At 44.3% G+C, this 22,738-nt stretch overlaps 1 protein-coding gene across 5 annotated transcripts; it reads right to left on the reverse strand.

Moving 5' to 3' along the window:
- Positions 1-1,490: 1,490 nt before the first annotated feature.
- LOC310777465 (uncharacterized protein) lies at positions 1,491-20,360 on the reverse strand. 5 transcript variants are annotated; one of them, XM_083637800.1, is made up of 16 exons: positions 20,156-20,360; positions 16,020-16,154; positions 15,641-15,889; positions 15,461-15,571; positions 15,308-15,352; positions 10,872-11,006; positions 10,397-10,741; positions 10,250-10,288; positions 8,133-8,246; positions 7,601-8,002; positions 7,454-7,492; positions 4,471-4,605; positions 3,643-4,340; positions 2,996-3,434; positions 2,846-2,887; positions 1,491-1,896 (listed from the first exon to the last, which is right to left on the reverse strand). In XM_083637800.1, the coding sequence occupies exons 1-16, from the start codon at positions 20,219-20,221 to the stop codon at positions 1,768-1,770; spliced, it is 3,123 nt and encodes a 1,040-aa protein (XP_083493926.1). In that variant the 5' UTR covers positions 20,222-20,360; the 3' UTR covers positions 1,491-1,767. The 5 variants fall into 5 exon arrangements, with proteins under 5 accessions (XP_083493926.1, XP_083493925.1, XP_083493924.1 ...); XM_083637799.1 differs by having other exon boundaries at positions 7,601-7,696; positions 7,754-8,002; positions 15,461-15,889; XM_083637798.1 differs by having other exon boundaries at positions 2,996-3,419; positions 15,461-15,889.
- Between the last annotated feature and the right edge of the window lie 2,378 nt (positions 20,361-22,738).

A 22,738-nucleotide genomic window follows, 5' to 3' on the forward strand; every position in this document is an offset into this window, starting at 1 on the left:
AGCCTTTATTTTTTGACCGAAAAATGTGAAAGAGTTTTTTTTCCTCAAAGTCCTCAGTGGGTTGCGTAGGCTGTCAATAAATGCATCCCAGGTACACAGAACATGTGTGTTGACAACACCAAGTTAAGAAATACACTTACAAAACCTTTCCAAATGATTTATAGCCATTTTCTATTACAAAAAAGTACTCGTTTTTTGAATTTTCTCCATTATTTTCATCTTTACTTTGTTAGTAAGCAATTATATCCTGAAATATGACATCAGCCAATGTGTCATTCTTTTCAGCAGATATTATAGTCATTCCACACTAAAGATGATTAAAATCAACCCAAAATCAATGGATCTGTGTTGATTTTATTACCTTTATGCTCGAAATTCCTCGAGACATGTTTTTAGTTTTAACAAAACCCTGTACCCCAAAGACAATACTTGTAACACAAGAAATTCAAAACAACAAAATGATTTTAATCACAAAATGTACACTGGATGACAAGCCAACAAAACAATTATTGTTATACAGCTTAATTTGGATAGATTGTGACCAGTATCTAGAAAACATTAAATTAAACATTAGCTGAACAAAATTATTGAACACAACACATTAAAAAAAGAAAGAAAAAAGACTGGCAACAAGGTCTATAATATAACAAAATTAACTTTGCAATGAACAAAATAACTCAATCACTGTCACTGTCTTCAAGTGTGAGAAATAACTCAATCACTGTCACTGTCTTCAAGTGTGAGTTAATTCCTTGAACATTTGTTGGGGTCCCCATGTGCAGAGACATGCGATGACACACTTGACATTGGCTCTCACACAAGAGCATCCTCGGGCACACATGCTTTTCTTGCAGTGACAGTATTTCGTGTGTTTGAATTCTGCAGGTTTTGCCTCCTTCAGCATCATGGTTGCCATCAGCTTACCACTGACACGCTCTCTGCTGAAGTCAATGGCAACAGGGTAGGTTGGTTGAGACATGTGTACTCGCTTGCATACAGCCAACTGATGCAGGGCTCGGCAAAGGTGTAACTGGAACGAAGGCATCTTCGGTAGGTGGAAGGCAACGCATGTCTCCTTTGATATTGCCAAAGAGATGGGCTCGCAGTGCATCCAAATTACCACTGAAGTCACTCCTCTCATACAGTGACACCATGTACCGCCTAGCCGCTGTCACAACATCTTCTTTAACATCCAGGCTTTCCCCAGGGTTACCGTATCTGCACAGGGGCAGAAGGTCTTCCAGGTGATCAATGGCAGTTTTGTAGGCGTGCTTTTTTCCTCTTCTGTAGAGATAGCTCACTGTGTCACATCCAGTCAGTAGGTGCTGAGGAGCATGGAGGAAAGATCTGCAGCTTGAACATCATTGTTCACTGCCAGGGCGTTTGTGATTGCATGAGCAGGTAGATATCCATCTTCTTTACCCACAGCTCCTGCAGGCCATCCATGTGTGCAATGTAGTATATGCACATCATGATCACGTCTGTGTCAGTAGCCACCACTACAGCCCGTTTGTGGTGCAGATGTTGTAATGAGTATGCAATGTGGGCAAACATCCTGGTATCTGCCTCCTCATGCTTCTCACAGGATAGTTCTGGAAGCTCAACCTGACAATCTGCTTTTAACAGAACAGTGCGACCAGGATCACGGAAAATTACATGGATGGCCTGCAGGAGCTGTGGGTAAAGAAGATGCAATCGCAGACGCCCTGGCAGTGAACTATGATGTTCAAGCTGCAGATCTTTCCTCCATGCTCCTCAGCACCTACATTATCGCACATTGGGGCTGGTTACCGGGGTAGAGGTGAATGGCATATTCCACGTCTGGAATTGGAGGGACAGGAAGGCTTTGTTCTCTTTGATGTTATCCAGGCGTGCCAGTTCATATGCAGACAAATTCTGCGGTAAAACACAGAAGATTCATAACTTTTCAAGTTGAGAAAACGGACTTCTTTCACACGTAACCTACTACACACATATACACAAGGTTCATACAGACAATATTATTTCAAATTCAAGGACTTTTGATTACCTTTTCCAGCACTACTTTGCTGTTCAGGACTCTGGACATAATCAAGAAACATTTCCCTAAAACCTTACTGCCTTTCATATCACAGGTTTATATGCTTTTAAGTCATTTTCCTCCTGAATACATTGGTCTTATTTTCTATATTTTGACTTGCATTCTGTCATACACTGCAACATTTTTATTTATTTATGTATTCATTCATTTACTTATTTACTGTATTTCAAACTCTTTTAAGCGCTTCCCCACATAACACGCTAATTTCCCAGGTATTCCAGTACTTACATTTTAAATTCCATGCCTTTAAGGCAGAGGTTCTCAAATGTTTTTCAGCCAATGACCCCTTACAAGATAGAAAATATACCAGGGACCCCCTCATTCTGATTTGTGATTTTGGGCTCAGCTTGTTTCCACGGTAACATGCTTGACATTTAAATTGATAGGTTTGTCAGATTAGAATGTAATCCATGAACCATTTTAGATTTAAAGCATAATATTTTCGTTGAACTATGAAGCTTTTGCACACAATTTCTTTTTTTTTCCCTGAAAACTTTTCGCGGACCCCCTGGCAAAGTGCCATGGACCCCTGGGGGTCCTCGGACCCCCATTTGAGAACCACTGCTTTAAGGACCTTGTATGAACCCTGTATACATTTTACATTTCAACAGTCTGGTTTGCACTGAAATGCTTCTCTATATGAAGTGATGTTAGTATTGACAGAGACAGGTTTCTACAGGACACAGACATAAAATGCCTTGTTGCTACTTCTTAAATGACCATGACAAAGTATGCAGGTTTTGTAAAACGTGGCCTACACCTTACCTCATTCTTGACCTTGCTCTTGCTCTTACTCTTCTTTTTTTTCTAAGATGGAATGAAAACGGTAACTAAATGAAATATCCAAAACAGAAATGTAAATTCAGTTCGTATCGCTTTAATGTGAACTATGTGAAGTCTCTCTGGCCTCCTCACCTTCCTCTTCATGCCAAGATCGCTGTCGTCATCATCGCTGTTGTGGTCTTTGTCGTCTTTATCGGTGTAGTCGACCTCTTTGGTCGACCTCTTTGGTCGAGCTGAGCGGCGGACGTGGTCGTCTTCATCGCTGTTGTGGTCTTTGTCGTCTTTATCGCTGTCGTCTTCATCGCTGTTGTGGTCTTTGTCGTCTTTTTCGGTGTACTCGACCTCCATCTTTGGTCGAGCTGAACGGCGGACGTGGTCGTCTTCATCGCTGTCGTCTTCATCGCCGCTGTCTTCTTCATCGCTGTCTTCTTCATCGCTGTCGTCTTCATCGCTGTCGTCTTCATCGCTGTAGTCTTCATCGCTGTCGGCCACAACGCTGTCGGCCACAACGCTGTCGTCTTCATCGCTGTCGTCTTCATCGCTGTCGTCTTCATCGCTGTCGTCTTCATCGCTGTTGATTGATTGATTGATTGATTTTTATTTAGGACAAGAGTATTACACAAAGTATGTAAAAAAAAAGTAGTACAAGGATAAAAAACACAGACAGTTGTTCAACTGATTTCCACTGTGGTCCCAAGAAGGATACAAAGAACATTTAAGATATCTGTACAATATAAAAAGTACATATGAAGACCCAGCTGCACAAAGAGACAAAGTACCTGTTCTTCAGGGAAGACGCAAAGCCATCCTCATTGCTGTCGTCTTCATCGCTGTTGTGGTCTTTGTCGCTGTTGTGGTCTTTGTCGTCTTCATCGGTGCAGTGGACCTCTTTATTTGGTCGGACACTGTTGTGGTCTTTGTCGTCTTCATCGGTGCAGTGGACCTCTTTATTTGGTCGGACACTGTTGTGGTCTTTGTCGTCTTCATCGGTGCAGTGGACCTCTTTATTTGGTCGGACACTGTTGTGGTCTTTGTCGTCTTCATCGGTGCAGTGGACCTCTTTATTTGGTCGGACACTGTTGTGGTCTTTGTCGTCTTCATCGGTGCAGTGGACCTCCTTATTTGGTCGGACACTGTTGTGGTCTTTGTCGTCTTCATCGGTGCAGTGGACCTCCTTATTTGGTCGGACACTGTTGTGGTCTTTGTCGTCTTCATCGGTGCAGTGGACCTCCTTATTTGGTCGAGCTGAGCGGCAGACACTGTTGTGGTCATCATCATCTATGTGAAGTGCCTCTGGCCCCACCTTCCTCTTCTTGCAAAGACCGCGATGATGCCAATCCTTATCGCTGTCGTCTTCATCGCTGTTGTGGTCTTTGTTGTCTTTATTGGTGCAGTGGACCTCCTTCTTTGGTCGAGCTGAGCGGCGGACTGCACTCTCTGTCACAGGCTCCTCAGGTCCAGAGCGGGTCACATCTCCCTGCACCGGGAAAGGCGAAGATGAAAGGTTCCCACCACCAAAGTTTAGTTAGCTCTGGCAATTGATGTCAACATTATTTCATAACTTAATGACAATGAACAACATCATTTGACGACTTTGATAACCTCACCTGTAATAAATGAATCGGTATCTTCACGATCTTCACCCCAGCTCGCTTGATCTTAACCCCAGCTCGCTTCCTAACTTCTGTCAGAAGGACTGCACTCTCTGTCACAGGCTCCTCAGGTCCAGAGCGGGTCACTTCCTACAGGTGTGTGTGATGCCCAGTAAGTTATGCAATCAAGAGTAGCATAATGAGTGCTTAAATTCCCTTAAGTTTGCTCTACTGAAAGATGAATGACATCAATTTTAGTAAGTTAAAACCCCGGACTGACGCTTACAAAACAATACATTTATTGCTGGTCTCTGCCATCCTATACGAGGGATCAGCCGAGCAGCATTTTGGTAAACAAACCGTGTCACTGCGTGGCAACGGCAATGGAACCCTATGGAGCCTGAGTTTGAGCGCATGACTCTAGCCGGCTGACCGTGTTTACAATTTAAAAACTGCGACAGTTCACACAACTTTAACACGACATGCATTATACACCAAACTCTTGAGCTAATTCTGCTCTCACCCAGAATGTCAAAATATAAGCGATGTGATGTATATTTTTTGAGATATTAACGTTTGTTTGGCACAACTCATACTACGGTAGTTAACTGCCGCGGGGTTACGCATTTTTGGGTGGCAGTGACGTCACGCTGATTGGTCCTATACCAAACTCACATAGGCCTACCTGACGTCACGCTGATTGGTCCTATACCAAACTCACATAGGCCTACCTGACGTCACGCTGATTGGTCCTATACCAAACTCACATAGGCCTACCTGACGTCACGCTGATTGGTCCTATACCAAACTCACATAGGCCTACCTGACGTCACGCTGATTGGTCCTATACCAAACTCACATAGGCCTACCTGACGTCACACTGATTGGTCCTATACCAAACTCACATAGGCCTACCTGACGTCACGCTGATTGGTCCTATACCAAACTCACATAGGCCTACCTGACGTCACGCTGATTGGTCCTATACCAAACTCACATAGGCCTACCTGACGTCACGCTGATTGGTCCTATACCAAACTCACATAGGCCTACCTGACGTCACGCTGATTGGTCCTATACCAAACTCACATAGGCCTACCTGACGTCACGCTGATTGGTCCTATACCAAACTCACATAGGCCTACCTGACGTCACGCTGATTGGTCCTATACCAAACTCACATAGGCCTACCTGCCAACAAGCTGACTTGAGAAGGCATCATTTACACCCTGTTTTTGGCCAGCACACGCAGGGTGCAGGCCCTCTAATGGCTCATTTCCACCACATTTTACTGCCCTGCACAGCTCGTCACCACTCGGCTCTAATCGTTTCGGCCCGATGGACGTTTTGCTTCCACCGCGGATCATCTGCCCCCACCCACCCCCGCCCACAGCTGGTCGTCATAGCGACCGCATATCTGTCCTTCGCTTATAGCCGAAGTAGGCTATAACATAACGTTACAATTAAATCCATCCACAGAACTTTTAAACTGTTTATGAAATACTGGTGCCTCTAAATGACCTACAGTGTACATGGGCAAATGTGACAATCGGCCAGGAGAATGGATATCACTTTGTAGTTAGTCAAACTCACAGGCATGCGCTGCGCTGTGCGGGGACGGGAGAGGCGCAACAGAGTGAAGCCTGTACCCCGCGGCCTCTCACCAGGCAAGACCGCGGCTTCACCAAACACCCGCTGCGGCCTAGCGGAGTGCTGCAGCCTGCACTCAGCTACAGAGCTCCCTGAGCAGCGGACTTTTTTCTCTCTCAGACAATTGAACACCCGCCACGATTTTATTTCACCGGAGGCGAAGGCAGCAACACAAAAGACTGATGGAAATATACATAACAGAAGAGAAGGTAAGCCCACTAAACTGGTATGCAGCCGCCAGCATTGCATTGACAGTGTGTAGACAGAGTAAACACGATTCTGCCTGACCAATCAGTCGTCAACAATGTTTTCACGTCACCGTATGAACCCGGGTTCACAGAATAGAACCACGACGAGGCAGGTACAAAAAGTAGCACGACTCGACCCCAATACAACCCGGGCTGGGACAGTTTTTAGTGGTGGAATGAGACGATTTATCGAGTCGAGCGGAGCGGGATCGCGCTACTACCTGCGGTGGAAATGGGCCATAACACGATTTGTCAACCCAATTTAGTCACCAATTTGCAAGCCGATTTGGTCCCACTCAGAAACCATAAGACCTGCCGCTACCGAACTTGGTAAGTAGGTTCACAGTCACATTTTACTATGGGTGGGGAAATTACACTAGTTGACCACTAGGTGGCGCTATAACATCCCTCTTTACGTTTTGGTCCATAACTTTTGAACCGACACAGACATATTTATGAAATAAAACAAAATGCCTTGTTGCTACTTCTTAAATGACCATGACAAAGTATGCAGGTTTGTAAAACGTGGCCTACACCTTACCTCATTTTTTTTTTTTTTTTTAATGTTTTTTTTCCGATTTTTTATCCCATTTTTATCCCCCGTTTAGTGCTCATTTGAATTACTCAATCCTGGTTGCTACTCCATCCTCTGCCGATCTGGGGAGAGCCGAGACTGATTCCATGCATCCTCCGAGACATGGGCAGTCAAGTCAGCCGCATCTTTTTCACCTGCCCGAGGAAGCTTCACCGGTAGGACATAGCACGTGGGAGGTTCACGCTATTCCAACCAGTTCCCCTCCCTCTGAACAGGCGCCCTTAACGATCAGAGGAGGAACCATATAAGCAACCAGGATGTTGCATGTTTTTGTGAAGGGGGTTCCTATATGAAGGAGACCCCCGGGAGGCACGGGGAGAACATGCAAACTCCACACAGAAAGGCCATTTTTGCCGACCCCACCCGGGTGGTGGGCACTCGAGGACATGCGGACGGGCACGCATTCCTTCAGTGTTCACATCGGCCCAGGTGGGAATCGAACCCACGACCTTCGAGCTGTGAGGCGATAGTGCTTACCACTGCACCACCGTACCTCCCACCTTACCTCATTTTCGACCTTGCTCTTACTCTTGTTCTTTTCTTCCTAAGATGGAATGAAAACGGTAACTAAATTAAATATCCAAAACAGAAATGTAAATTCAGTATGTATCGCTTTAATGTGAACTATGTGAAGTGTCTCTGGCCTCCTCACCTTCCTCTTCATGCCAAGACTGCCATGATGCCAATCCTCATCGCTGTCGACTTCATCGCTGTTGTGGTCTTTGTCGTCTTTATCAGTGCAGTGGACCTCCTTATTTGGTCGGACACTGTTGTGGTCTTTGTTGTCTTTATTAGTGTAGTGGACCTCCTTATTTGGTCGAGCTGAGCGGCAGACACTGTTGTGGTCATCATCATCTATGTGAAGTGCCTCTGGCCCCACCTTCCTCTTCTTGCAAAGACCGCGATGATGCCAATCCTTATCGCTGTCGTCGTCATCGCTGTTGTGGTCTTTGTTGTCTTTATTGGTGCAGTGGACCTCCTTCTTTGGTCGAGCTGAGCAGCGGACTGCACTCTCTGTCACAGGCTCCTCAGGTCCAGAGCGGGTCACATCTCCCTGCACCGGGAAAGGCGAAGATGAAAGGTTCCCACCACCAAAGTTTAGTTAGCTCTGGCAATTGATGTCAACATTATTTCATAACTTAATGACAATGAACAACATCATTTGACGACTTTGATAACCTCACCTGTAATAAATGAACCGGTATCTTCACGATCTTCACCCCAGCTCGCTTCCTAACTTCTGTCAGAAGGACTGCACTCTCTGTCCCAGGCTCCTCAGGTCCAGAGCGGGTCACTTCCTACAGGTGTGTGTGATGTTTGAGCGCATGACTCTAGCCGGCTGACCGTGTTTACAATTTAAAAACTGCGACAGTTCACACAACTTTAACACGACATGCATTATACACCAAACTCTTGAGCTAATTCTGCTCTCACCCAGAATGTCAAAATATAAGCGATGTGATGTATACTTTTTGAGATATTAACGTTTGTTTGGCACAACTCATACTAGTTAACTGCCGCGGGGTTACGCATTTTTGGGTGGCAGTGACATCACGCTGATTGGTCCTATACCAAACTCACATAGGCCTACCTGACGTCACGCTGATTGGTCCTATATCAAACTCACATAGGCCTACCTGACGTCACGCTGATTGGTCCTATACCAAACTCACATAGGCCTACCTGACGTCACGCTGATTGGTCCTATACCAAACTCACATAGGCCTACCTGACGTCACGCTGATTGGTCCTATACCAAACTCACATAGGCCTACCTGACATCACGCTGATTGGTCCTATACCAAACTCACATAGGCCTACCTGACGTCACGCTGATTGGTCCTATACCAAACTCACATAGGCCTACCTGACATCACGCTGATTGGTCCTATACCAAACTCACATAGGCCTACCTGACGTCACGCTGATTGGTCCTATACCAAACTCACATAGGCCTACCTGACGTCACGCTGATTGGTCCTATACCAAACTCACATAGGCCTACCTGACGTCACGCTGATTGGTCCTATACCAAACTCACATAGGCCTACCTGCCAACAAGCTGACTTGAGAAGGCATCATTTACACCCTGTTTTTGGCCAGCACACGCAGGGTGCAGGCCCTCTAATGGCTCATTTCCACCACATTTTACTGCCCTGCACAGCTCGTCACCACTCGGCTCTAATCGTTTCGGCCCGATGGACGTTTTGCTTCCACCGCGGATCATCTGCCCCCACCCACCCCCGCCCACAGCTGGTCGTCATAGCGACCGCATATCTGTCCTTCGCTTATAGCCGAAGTAGGCTATAACATAACGTTACAATTAAATCCATCCACAGAACTTTTAAACTGTTTATGAAATACTGGTGCCTCTAAATGACCTACAGTGTACATGGGCAAATGTGACAATCGGCCAGGAGAATGGATATCACTTTGTAGTTAGTCAAACTCACAGGCATGCGCTGCGCTGTGCGGGGACGGGAGAGGCGCAACAGAGTGAAGCCTGTACCCCGCGGCCTCTCACCAGGCAAGACCGCGGCTTCAGCAAACACCCGCTGCGGCCTAGCGGAGTGCTGCAGCCTGCACTCAGCTACAGAGCTCCCTGAGCAGCTGACTTTTTTCTCTCTCAGACAATTGAACACCCGCCACGATTTTATTTCACCGGAGGCGAAGGCAGCAACACAAAAGACTGATGGAAATATACATAACAGAAGAGAAGGTAAGCCCACTAAACTGGTATGCAGCCGCCAGCATTGCATTGACAGTGTGTAGACAGAGTAAACACGATTCTGCCTGACCAATCAGTCGTCAACAATGTTTTCACGTCACCGTATGAACCCGGGTTCACAGAATAGAACCACGACGAGGCAGGTACAAAAAGTAGCACGACTCGACCCCAATACAACCCGGGCTGGGACAGTTTTTAGTGGTGGAATGAGACCATTTATCGAGTCGAGCGGAGCGGGATCGCGCTACTACCTGCGGTGGAAATGGGCCATAACACGATTTGTCAACCCAATTTAGTCACCAATTTGCAAGCCGATTTGGTCCCACTCAGAAACCATAAGACCTGCCGCTACCGAACTTGGTAAGTAGGTTCACAGAGTCACATTTTACTATGGGTGGGGAAATTACACTAGTTGACCACTAGGTGGCGCTATAACATCCCTCTTTACGTTTTGGTCCATAACTTTTGAACCGACACAGACATATTTATGAAATAAAACAAAATGCCTTGTTGCTACTTCTTAAATGACCATGACAAAGTATGCAGGTTTGTAAAACGTGGCCTACACCTTACCTCATTTTCGACCTTGCTCTTACTCTTGTTCTTTTCTTCCTAAGATGGAATGAAAACGGTAACTAAATGAAATGTCCAAAACAGAAATGTAAATTCAGTATGTATCGCTTTAATGTGAACTATGTGAAGTGTCTCTGGCCTCCTCACCTTCCTCTTCATGCCAAGACTGCCATGATGCCAATCCTCATCGCTGTCGTCTTCATCGCTGTTGTGGTCTTTGTTGTCTTCATCGGTGCAGTGGACCTCCTTATTTGGTCGAGCTGAGCGGCAGACACTGTTGTGGTCATCATCATCTATGTGAAGTGTCTCTGGCCCCACCTTCCTCTTCTTGCAAAGACCGCGATGATGCCAATCCTTATCGCTGTCGTCTTCATCGCTGTTGTGGTCTTTGTTGTCTTTATTGGTGTCGTGGACCTCCCTCTTTGGTCGAGCTGAGAGGCGGACTGCACTCTCTGTCACAGGCTCCTCAGGTCCAGAGCGGGTCACATCTCCCTGCACCGGGAAAGGCGGAGATGAAAGGTTCCCACCACCAAAGTTTAGTTAGCTCCGGCAATTGATGTCAACATTATTTCATAACTTAATGACAATGAACAACATCATTTGACGACTTTGATAACCTCACCTGTAATAAATGAACCGGTATCTTCACGATCTTCACCACAGCTCGCTTGATCTTCACCACAGCTCGCTTCCTGACTTCTGTCGGAAGGACTGCACTCTCTGTCCCAGGCTCCTCAGGTCCAGAGCGGGTCACTTCCTACAGGTGTGTGTGATGCCCAGTAAGTTATGCAATCAAGAGTAGCATAATGAGTGCTTAAATTCCCTTAAGTTTGCTCTACTGAAAGATGAATGACATCAGTTTTAGTACCGTAAATTCCGGACTATAAGCCGCGGCTTTTTTCCCGTTTTTTGGCCCCTGCGGCTTATATAACGGTGCGGCTTATCTATGGATTTTTTCCAAAAAAAAAAAAAAATCTCTCTTTTTTAGCACTCTTTCTAACTATAAATCCACTTCTGTTTTAATTTCCTCTCTTGCCCTCTTTTAACAACATAACATAACATAACATAACACAACACAGGTAAGCAGAAAGAAAAAGACGAAGCAATCACGCCATGAATGAGGAAATGACTCACCTGCTGGAGGCTGGAGATACACGGCTTGGGCTAAACTTTTACTCCGTGAAACACTATCGATTAAGTCCGACATCGCTCAGAGGTTTTGAGCAGCTTGAAAACAAGTTTGAAAACGTGCAGAAGTCCATCCACTCACTCACTAAAGAAACTAAGGCAACCGTGAACAGAGTTTATAATGCGGAAAAGCGCATCCGCGCACTGGAGGACAAAAACAACACAGTGAGTCCGAAAATGGATAAAATGCAAAATCGAAACCCTGCACACGCAGGTTGATGACTTAATCAGCAGGAGTAAAAGAAATAACATTCGCCTGATCAATGTAAAAGAGGGAGCTGAGATGGGTGACATGGACGCTTTCGTGGCAAAATCCTGTGTTACATCCTGGACCTGAAGGAAGGCGAGAAACCACCAGAGGTGGACAGGGCACACCGGGCGCCTCGGCCACGTCCAGACCCCGGCCTGCCACCGAGGGCCATCTTCATCTGCCTACTCCGCTGGCCCGACCGTCAACTCATCCTCCAGGCTGCGGGGAAGAAGCCCCTCACCTGGGAGGGTACGCGCTTTTTCGTCCGGCAGGACCTCTCCGCGTTGGTGCAACAGAAACGCGCAACATACAACAGCATCATCGAGTCAATGGATATCGCTTTGGCGTACTGTACCCAGCGAGACTCGTCATAACCATTGATGGACAGCGGCGGAACAAGAGCTCAAAGTGAAACTGCCGAATATCTTTTGAGTTGGACTGGTCAATAGTACTGTGAGTAACTAAAATAAAAAAATAAAAAACGGAATTCTCTCTTCTTTAGCACTCTTTCTAACTATAAATCCACTTCTGTTTTAATTTCCTCTCTTGCCCTCTTTTCACCACACCGCGGACACTGTGTGCACTGTAAAAATAAACAACGGTGGTGTTGTGTTATGTTGTTTTGTTGAAATGTTACGGTAATACGGTAAATGGGAGCTTCCTCAAACAGCCATCTCTTTCCCGACAATCCCCTCTGTGCGTGACCACTTACATATGGTAATTACGGTAAGCAAACGGCCACTCGGCCAACTCCCTCCCCCGACTACCAGGAGAAAATCACAAACTTCGGCGAATTCACACAAAGGAAGATCAAGGAATATTCACAACAAGACGAGCAGTAGAAGCGGAATATTATAGGAGTGTGAAAACATCCACAATCACCAACGGGTTCCAAAACGCTGGACTGCTGCGGGATGAAGAGGATGACGCCGCCACAGCTGGCGCTGAGGGCCGTCAGAGGCTTCAGAGGCTGTTCGATGCCGACAGTGACGAAGAGGAGTTCGTTGGTTTTGAGTGACAATGAAGGAGAGAGGAGAGTGGTTGACGAAGCCACCCTGAACCTGTTCGTTTCCGACACTGAAGATGAGGACTTTGGTGGTTTCAGTACGCAGGAAGAAGAGGAAGACGAGGGTTAGTGACTTGACTTCTCTGGTTACAGCCGTTTGCTGCACATATAGCCTATTGTTGTGTGATTTTGTCTGGGGATTAGTGACCTGACTTTTGTTTTGTTTTGTTGAAATGTTAATAAATGGGAGCTTCCCCAAACAGCCAACTCTTTCCCGACATTCCTCTCTGTGCACGAACCCTTTCATATGGTAATTAAACATCAAAACACCCGCGGCTTATAGACCGGTGCGGCTTATAGAAGAAAAAAATAGTCAATTTTGGTCCCGCGGCTTATAGACCGGTGCGTCTTATAGTCCGGAATTTACGGTAAGTTAAAACCCCGGACTGACGCTTACAAAACAATACATTTATTGCTGGTCTCTGCCATCCTATACGAGGGATCAGCCGAGCAGCATTTTGGTAAACAAACCGTGTCACTGCGCTATGGAGCCTGAGTTTGAGCGCATGACTCTAGCCGGCTGACCGTGTTTACAATTTAAAAACTGCGACAGTTCACACAACTTTAACACGACATGCATTATACACCAAACTCTTGAGCTAATTCTGCTCTCACCCAGAATGTCAAAATATAAGCAATGTGATGTATACTTTTTGAGATATTAACGTTTGTTTGGCACAACTCATACTAGTTAACTGCCACGGGGTTACGCATTTTTGGGTGGCAGTGACGTCACGCTGATTGGTCCTATACCAAACTCACATAGGCCTACCTGACGTCACGCTGATTGGTCCTATACCAAACTCACATAGGCCTACCTGACGTCACGCTGATTGGTCCTATACCAAACTCACATAGGCCTACCTGACGTCACGCTGATTGGTCCTATACCAAACTCACATAGGCCTACCTGACGTCACGCTGATTGGTCCTATACCAAACTCACATAGGCCTACCTGACGTCACGCTGATTGGTCCTACGGGAACTGTACCACCATGGACCGCAGGGCGCTACGGAGAGTGAGACGCGCGGCCCAGCACGTAACAGGATGTGAGTTGCCAGAACTGCATGAACTGTATAAACAGCGGTGCCTCAGGAGGTCCCTGAAGATCATCAGACACAAACCATCCCCACAACAGCCTGTTCTCCCTGTTACCCTCAGGGAGAAGATACAGGGTTCCAAAAGCACGCACAAATTGCTTGAGGAACAGTTTCTTCCCGCAGGCCACGAGACTCCTTAACATACACAAATAGTGTAGTAGCCGTACTGTACCGTACTGTAGCTGCTACCATTACGTATGTCTAATGTTTAATTGTATGCTTAATAAGGAATATGCTATTTGCACCTGTATGTCAAATACGCCGAATTTAAAACGCAGAGTTTAATTGTATGTTTAATAAGGAATATGCTATTTGCACCTGTATGCCAAATACGCCGAATTTAAAATGTTTAAGCACGTCTAAAGTATGCACATGACATGTGCACCTACAGTATGTGCAGTGAATATGCCACCGTCTCTGACTTGTCTTATCACTATACTGCCTTATTGCTTGTTGTGTCTCTTGTTGTTTTTGCACTCATATGCCCTGTTATATTTGTACTATGTTGTAAACGGAGTCCACAGCACAAGAATTTCACACGTGATACTTGTATCATGGAGTGACAATAAAAATCTTGAATATTGAATCCTATACCAAACTCACATAGGCCTACCTGACGTCACGCTGATTGGTCCTATACCAAACTCACATAGGCCTACCTGACGTCACGCTGATTGGTCCTATACCAAACTCACATAGGCCTACCTGACGTCACGCTGATTGGTCCTATACCAAACTCACATAGGCCTACCTGCCAACAAGCTGATGTGAGAAGGCATTATTTACACCCTGTTTTTGGCCAGCACACGCAGGGTGCAGGCCCTCTAACACGATTTGTCCACCCAATTTAGTCACCAATTTGCAAGCCGATTTGGTCCCACTCAGAAACCATAAGACCTGCCGCTACCGAACTTGGTAAGTAGGTTCACAGAGTCACATTTTACTATGGGTGGGGAAATTACACTAGTTGACCACTAGGTGACGCTATAACATCCCTCTTTACGTTTTGGTCCATAACTTTTGAACCGACACAGACATATTTATGAAATAAAACAAAATGCCTTGTTGCTACTTCTTAAATGACGATGACAAAGTATGCAGGTTTGTAAAACGTAGCCTACACCTTACCTCATTTTGGACCTTGCTCTTTGCACACAATTTCTTTTTTTTTCCCTGAAAACTTTTCGCGGACCCCCTGGCAAAGTGCCATGGACCCCTGGGGGTCCTCGGACCCCCATTTGAGAACCACTGCTTTAAGGACCTTGTATGAACCCTGTATACATTTTACATTTCAACAGTCTGGTTTGCACTGAAATGCTTCTCTATATGAAGTGATGTTAGTATTGACAGAGACAGGTTTCTACAGGACACAGACATAAAATGCCTTGTTGCTAATTCTTAAATGACCATGACAAAGTATGCAGGTTTTGTAAAACGTGGCCTACACCTTACCTCATTCTTGACCTTGCTCTTGCTCTTACTCTTCTTCTTTTTTTTCTAAGATGGAATGAAAACAGTAACTAAATGAAATATCCAAAACAGAAATGTAAATTCAGTTCGTATCGCTTTAATGTGAACTATGTGAAGTGTCTCTGGCCTCCTCACCTTCGTCGTCATGCCAAGATTCAAATGAAACCAATCCTCATCGCTGTTGCCTTCATCGCTGTCGTCTTCATCGCTGTTGTGGTCTTTGTCATCTTCATCGGTGCAGTGGACCTCCTTATTTGGTCGAGCTGAGGGGCGGACACTGTTGTGGTCTTTGTTGTCTTTATCAGTGTAGTGGACCTCCTTATTTGGTCGAGCTGAGCGGCAGACGCTGTTGTGGTCATCATCATCTATGTGAAGTGTCTCTGGCCCCACCTTCCTCTTCTTGCAAAGACGGCGTTGATGCCAATCCTTATCGCTGTCGTCTTCATCGCTGTTGTGGTCTTTGTTGTCTTTATTGGTGCAGTGGACCTCCTTCTTTGGTCGAGCTGAGCAGCGGACTGCACTCTCTGTCACAGGCTCCTCAGGTCCAGAGCGGGTCACATCTCCCTGCACCGGGAAAGGCGAAGATGAAAGGTTCCCACCACCAAAGTTTAGTTAGCTCCGGCAATTGATGTCAACATTATTTCATAACTTAATGACAATGAACAACATCATTTGACGACTTTGATAACCTCACCTGTAATAAATGAACCGGTATCTTCACGATCTTCACCACAGCTCGCTTGATCTTCACCACAGCTCGCTTCCTAACTTCTGTCAGAAGGACTGCACTCTCTGTCCCAGGCTCCTCAGGTCCAGAGCGGGTCACTTCCTACAGGTGTGTGTGATGCCCAGTAAGTTATGCAATCAAGAGAAGCATAATGAGTGCTTAAATTCGACTCAACAGTGTAGTCTCATTTAGCCGTTTGCTAGCTAGTCGCCCTTTTAACGGCACGTAAAAGCTTAAAAACTCATAAAAGTGGTCCTCATGTGTGAAGATTGTCCTGCTGAACACTGGTTCGCGTTTGATTAAGCTTGCTTTGCCCAGAGAACTTATTTGAAGCATCGAGGGTTGCCAACTTCTTGAAATGGAAATAAGGAACGGGGGCGGTCCGGCGGGGGCTTTGACTTCAACCATTTAGGCTACCCATTAATACAAGCAAACACACAGACCTGGTTTTGATCAGCTTTTGCGTTTTTTTGCACTATGGATAAAGTTCAACATTTTAAGAAAAACAATAAACAGTAGTGCAAATTACATTTTGAGATAGCCTAATTTATCTTCACATTGGCATGTAGCCTACTCATTCAAGAAATTTCTTTCAACAGTGCAAACAGCAATTTTACATAGCTATTCTTTTGAATAGACAGACCTGCAAGTTTACATCATTAGTGCAAAACATTTTAGATTTCAAATGAAATCTTCTGAATAAAAGGACAATCAGGCTATTGAAAAGTATGGATTAGACCGAGGATATCTCTGATTACTGTAACAAGTCTTACACCTGCAATAGCCTACTGTTGTAAGCAGGGTTTGTACAGCTTTTAAGAGTAATTCAAGCACTTTCAAGCTACCTAAACCAGGCTCAAATAGCTTTGTACTAACAGTGTCTCTCGAATACGGGACAAAGCGCGTCCTGTATCAGTTCAATACGGAACACGTCTTTTTGTTTACAAATACGGGACGATTCCGTATTTTAAGGGACGGTTGGCAACCCTGCGCCAAAAACCCATTCAAAACTCCCATAGGCGAAAACAGTGAAGAACCCGGAAGTGTCAGCATCGATGTTGTACTCATTCCTGGGGCTCTCTGTTCAGTCAAAGAACTTTTATGGAAAGAACTGACAGCTCCATATTGCCCCATTGCAACATCAGCGCCCAGCAGCCTCCGCCATTTTTTATTTTTGGAAGCGTGACAGCGCCAAATGAACCTCGCAGTGGTCAGCTGCGGTAGCGCGGGCCCCTATAATCAGCCTCTCTAAACAGTAACTCAACGGGAGAACACTCTAAATTTCGTGGATTCACATCTTTTCTGGGCGTACTGCAAATCTTGATTGAAGTGGTGTAGTGCAGGGATGTAAAACAACAACCATATTGTGGAAACTAAGCAAAATTTTTCTTTTTTTTCTTTTAGTTTTTTCAAGATAAATAGCTAATGCAAGGACCCGAGGTTAAAACCACGGCAACGCACTTCTGACGGAGTGGACGACAGCCGCATTTGTGCGCGACAACACAAACTGCAGGATTAACATCTTTTCCGGGCGTATTGCAAATCTTGGTCTATTCTATTTACTTAGCCTATACTATTTACTTATTTATTCAATGGCAGGATCAAAGCAGAAACATATAAACGTTCATTCTGAATTTCATTTATTAAATAAATACAGCACTTTGAAATCATGGGTTCAGATTGACTAATTCAATTTACTGATTTATTTATTTCTAAAGAAAACACATTTATTGATGAAAGATCAGCTCCATGTGTGCTTATACTGTATATAGATAAAGCTGCGTTAATTTGTCCCAATTTCCCCCCATGCAGGGAGGGATCATTAGTCTTTCTGATTCTGATTACATTTGCTGAAAAATTCACTGACTACAATAGTATATGCAGACATGGTCCAGACTATAATCAGGGGAAAAAAATGTCAATGTAGAATTTGCAATCATGTATAAATCTATACCCATAACAAACATTCAAGTAAATGTATGTTAACGTAAAAATGTAGAGTGGATAGGCCTGGATAGACTGAACCTGGCTAGAAAAGTTAAGCTATTCTTTTTTTTTAAACTCTTTATTTAACAATTTTTCAAACAACAAAGAGACAAGACATGGCATACTCCCATTGCTAAATCACCCATTTATAAATTAGTCGACTCGAGTGGAAACGGACATGGAATTTTAATGCAAACATAAATTAAAACACTTAATTGAGCCAAGATAGCCAGATATTGCTCTTTGACATTCTTCAGACTACACAACAACCATAAGTTCTGTCTGGAGACATTTCTTTCTTTCTGACTAAAAAAAAAGTGGGGGATATACTGTAAAACTCCCCCAAACTACTGGATCTCTGAACTATCTCTTTAACCAAATCACATCTCCTTTTGATAACTAATGTAATAGCTCATATATTATTCACTTCAATTCACTGAGCCTCCCCTGAAACTGCTTGGATCCCGAGCCCCCCTGCGGAGGGCCGCCTCCCACTCTGACAAACTCCCCTCAGTAGTTTGGGGGAGTTTTACAGTATATCCCCCACTTTTTTTTTAGTCAGAAAGAAAGAAATGTCTCCAGACAGAACTTATGGGGGGTACCTTTTATGTATTTTGTGTAGTCTGAAGAATGTCAAAGAGCAATATCTGGCTATCTTGGCTCAATTAAGTGTTTTAATTTATGTTTGCATTAAAATTCCATGTCCGTTTCCACTCGAGTCGACTAATTTATAAATGGGTGATTTAGCAATGGGAGTATGCCATGTCTTGTCTCTTTGTTGTTTGAAAAATTGTTAAATAAAGAGTTAAAAAAAAAAAGAATAGCTTAACTTTTCTAGCCAGGTTCAGTCTATCCAGGCCTATCCACTCTACATTTTCACGTTAACATACATTTACTTGAATGTTTGTTATGGGTATAGATTTATACATGATTGCAAATTCTACATTGACATTTTTTTCCCCTGATTATAGTCTGGACCATGTCTGCATATACTATTGTAGTCAGTGAATTTTTCAGCAAATGTAATCAGAATCAGAAAGACTAATGATCCCTCCCTGCATGGGGGAAAATTGGGACAAATTAACGCAGCTTTATCTATATACAGTATAAGCACACATGGAGCTGATCTTTCATCAATAAATGTGTTTACTCCCACGTTTATATGTTTCTGCTTTGATCCTGCCATTGAATAAATAAGTAAATAGTATAGGCTAAGTAAATAGAATAGACCAAGATTTGCAATACGCCCGGAAAAGATGTTAATCCTGCATTTTGTGTTGTCGCGCAAATGCGGCTGTCGTCCACTCCGTCAGAAGTGCGTTGCCGTGGTTTTAACCTCGGGTCCTTGCATTAGCTATTTATCTTGAAAAAAACTAAAAGAAAAAAACGAAAAATTTTGCTTAGTTTCCACAATATGGTTGTTGTTTTACATCCCTGCACTACACCACTTCAATCAAGATTTGCAGTAGGCTACGCCCAGAAAAGATGTGAATCCACGAAATTTAGAGTGTTCTCCCGTTGAGTTACTGTTTAGAGAGGCTGATTATAGGGGCCAGCGCTACCGCAGCTGACCACTGCGAGGCGCATTCTGTTTCCAAAAATGGCCGGAGTGTCCTCTCTTTCCTTCCATGCTCTTTGGTTCAGTATGAGCGAGAAGCGCCCGGCTAGCAGGGTCCCAAGGCAAGCTACAGTGAAGCTTTCAGCTCAAAACAGGGTGTAAATTACGTCTGTTCAATTTAATGGCTGCATTTTCATTTTCGGGCGCTCTGTACGTGTACCATATAGGAAGATGTAAAAATGTCGGTTGTTTCTATTTTTACTTCAAAGTGAAGTAATGAAGAAAGACTAGAATAAATGTCATCATTATCACCACAACTAGCGGTACTGCGTTAGACAAGGCAAACAGTCTCGCTTGCCAGACTGGTTCGCTTCGACATCACTCAAGTTTGTGCTAAACTTAACAAACTGCCTTGAGGAAAAAACGGTGAGCAAACTGCTTTATTTAGTGTTGTATCACTTTAATCCACGTAAGGTTAGCTCCTGCAATTAACGTCAACATTATTTCGCAACTTAACGAGAATGAACAACATTTCACGACTTTGATAACGTCCTCTCACCTGTAATAAATGAACCGGTAGCTTCACGATCTTCACCACAGCTCGCTTCCTAACTTCTGTCGCCATTTCAGGACGATGCTAACTAACGACACTATTTGAATAAGTGATGCTAGCTGGTGCCTCCACTCCACACAGCAAACACGCAGTGTGATAATAACCAGATCAAAGGAGAGAACAACTACATCCCGCGTCTCTGGTCGTCGCGCGCTCCTCGATCAAAACAACAACAAGCCGCTTTGGTCAAGCTCGATCCTCGCCTGACCCGGAAATTGCTCTAGTCCACCAAGAGAAACTCATGGAGACACTCCGGAAGAACAATAATAATCATCCCATCTCTTCTTCTTCTGTTTGGTTTTACGGCGGTTGGCATCCAAAATGTTGCATTACCGCCTCCTTATGGACTAATACATCCACTGTTCCCCTATTCCATTACAGTCTTTTTAACAGTCCAGTTCCTCTCAAAAAATTGACCACTATTTTCTTCCCCTCCACTACTCCCACACATCCCATTATAGCCTTCACACTGGCCTCCATTTGTCCCAGTCTCTGCAGTCCAGTCATCATGATCACCCTCTCTGCTTCATATCTCCTGCATGATATCAGAACATGCTCCACCGTCTCCCTTACTTGACACTGACTACAATGCCCAGTTGGGTGCTTCCCTATTATACTAAAGTGTTCCATTTAAGTTGCTGTGCCCAATTCTCAATCTACTTATAACTCTCTGTTCAATCCTATTATTCCCACTATTCCCCACCACTCCCACTTTATTTTGTATGCTGTTGCCACTGATTAACTATTTCCCTCCATACTATGCTCTTCCCCTCTGATTTTGAAAGTTTAATGTCACTGTCCACCTGTTCTCTCCTGATCGCCTCCTTTGCTGCCCTGTCTGCTTTCTCATTACCTGCAATTCCTACATGAGCTGGCACCCACATGAACTTAATAGTTTTCCCCTGCCTAACTAACCTTGAATTAACAAACAACAGTTCATATACTAAATCCTGATGACTTTTCCCTGCTCCATTTTTAATACTTACTAACGCTGCCACTGAATCACTACAAATTATTACTTTATTTTCCACCCCTTCCTCCACCCACTCTAACGCTAACAAAATTGCCACTAACTCAACTGCATAAACACTTAAATAATCTGATGTTCTTTTACTGATCTCTACCCTCTTACTGGGAATCACCACCCCCGCCCCTGTTACCTGTGACTGTGGATCCTTAGACCCATCTGTGAAAACCTGTAAGTAGTTCCCATACTGACTGCTCATATTGATTGATTGATTGATTGACTTTATTTGGTGATAAAAACAGGACATAAGACAACATATCACCGAGGATAAAAACACAATAAAGCCCGAAGGCTTATTTCCATTGTGGTCCCCATGGAGACAAGACAGACAACGTAAATACGTGTAACAAAGAAGTGCAAGTGGGAACATAATTTAAAACTAATACAACTCCATTAAAAGATAAATTACTAACTCAGTTTATAATTTACCAAAATAAAAAAATAAAAACTAGAACTAAACATATCAATCAATAAAATAAAAGACCAGCTATACCATAAATAAAAAACCAATTCAAGAACTAAAAAAGACAGACTATATGAGTATAGAATTCCTGCACTAGATCTACCTGTCTACTCCTGCTCTTTATTACCAACATGCCCAAGTCCACCCTCGCCTCCTTCAAAGTCCACACCGGTCTCACTGGCCACAACACCGTTGGCCCAAACTCTTCCTCATGAATATGCATTTGCTCTGCCACCTTCCTACCTACCCACCCAAAACTTCCTTTCTGACCTTTACCCCTCTCCCAGCAATCCTCCAAGACCCCCTTAGTCGGATGACTCACTCCATGTCCCCTTAAATTTATCCAATAATTAGCCATCAGATGTTTCCTCCTTAACCCCAGCGGCATTTCTCCTGACTCAACTTGGAGTGCGCACACTGGTGCTGTTTTCACTGCCCCTAAACAAATCCTCAAAGCACGAGCCTGAATAACATCTAACTGTCCCAACACAGTCTTAGCTGCTGACCCATATGCCAATCATCCCATCTCTTTTGGCTAGGGCAACATCGCCATCTTCTGACCAAAGATGATAGTTCAGTCTACACGTGTAGACTGAACTATCATGTATGTCGACTCTACACTGTAGTCTACAGGATTGATCTCTCCCTCTCTCTCTCTCAGAGAGAGATGGAATTCCCAGTTAGAAATCAGAGGGATGTGTAAAAACTCTAAAGGAATATTATTACTGTAAGTTTCTTTATCCGGTTTGCATGTGTTTCATTTGTGGAGGCCAATGCTTCTGAAAATATAATTCAAAACTAAAACTTGCTGCCAATTTCATCCAAAACCCAGGTGCCTGTCTTGAGTCCCCATCACTTGACTAGCCATCGGGAGGAGCTCAGGCTGGCTCACCTCTCGCTGGCATTCATCACCATGATGGGCTACGTCTGGCAGGAAGCACAACATGCACCCCCTGAGGTAAAACCTAGATTGCAATCTACACCTTGTCAGACGATTTCAAACAGGAATGCTCATTCTATTCACTAAAACAGATCTAAG

The sequence above is a fragment of the Poromitra crassiceps genome (genome assembly GCF_964638095.1).
Source record: "Poromitra crassiceps genome assembly, chromosome: 5".
Lineage (NCBI taxonomy): Eukaryota > Metazoa > Chordata > Actinopteri > Beryciformes > Melamphaidae > Poromitra > Poromitra crassiceps.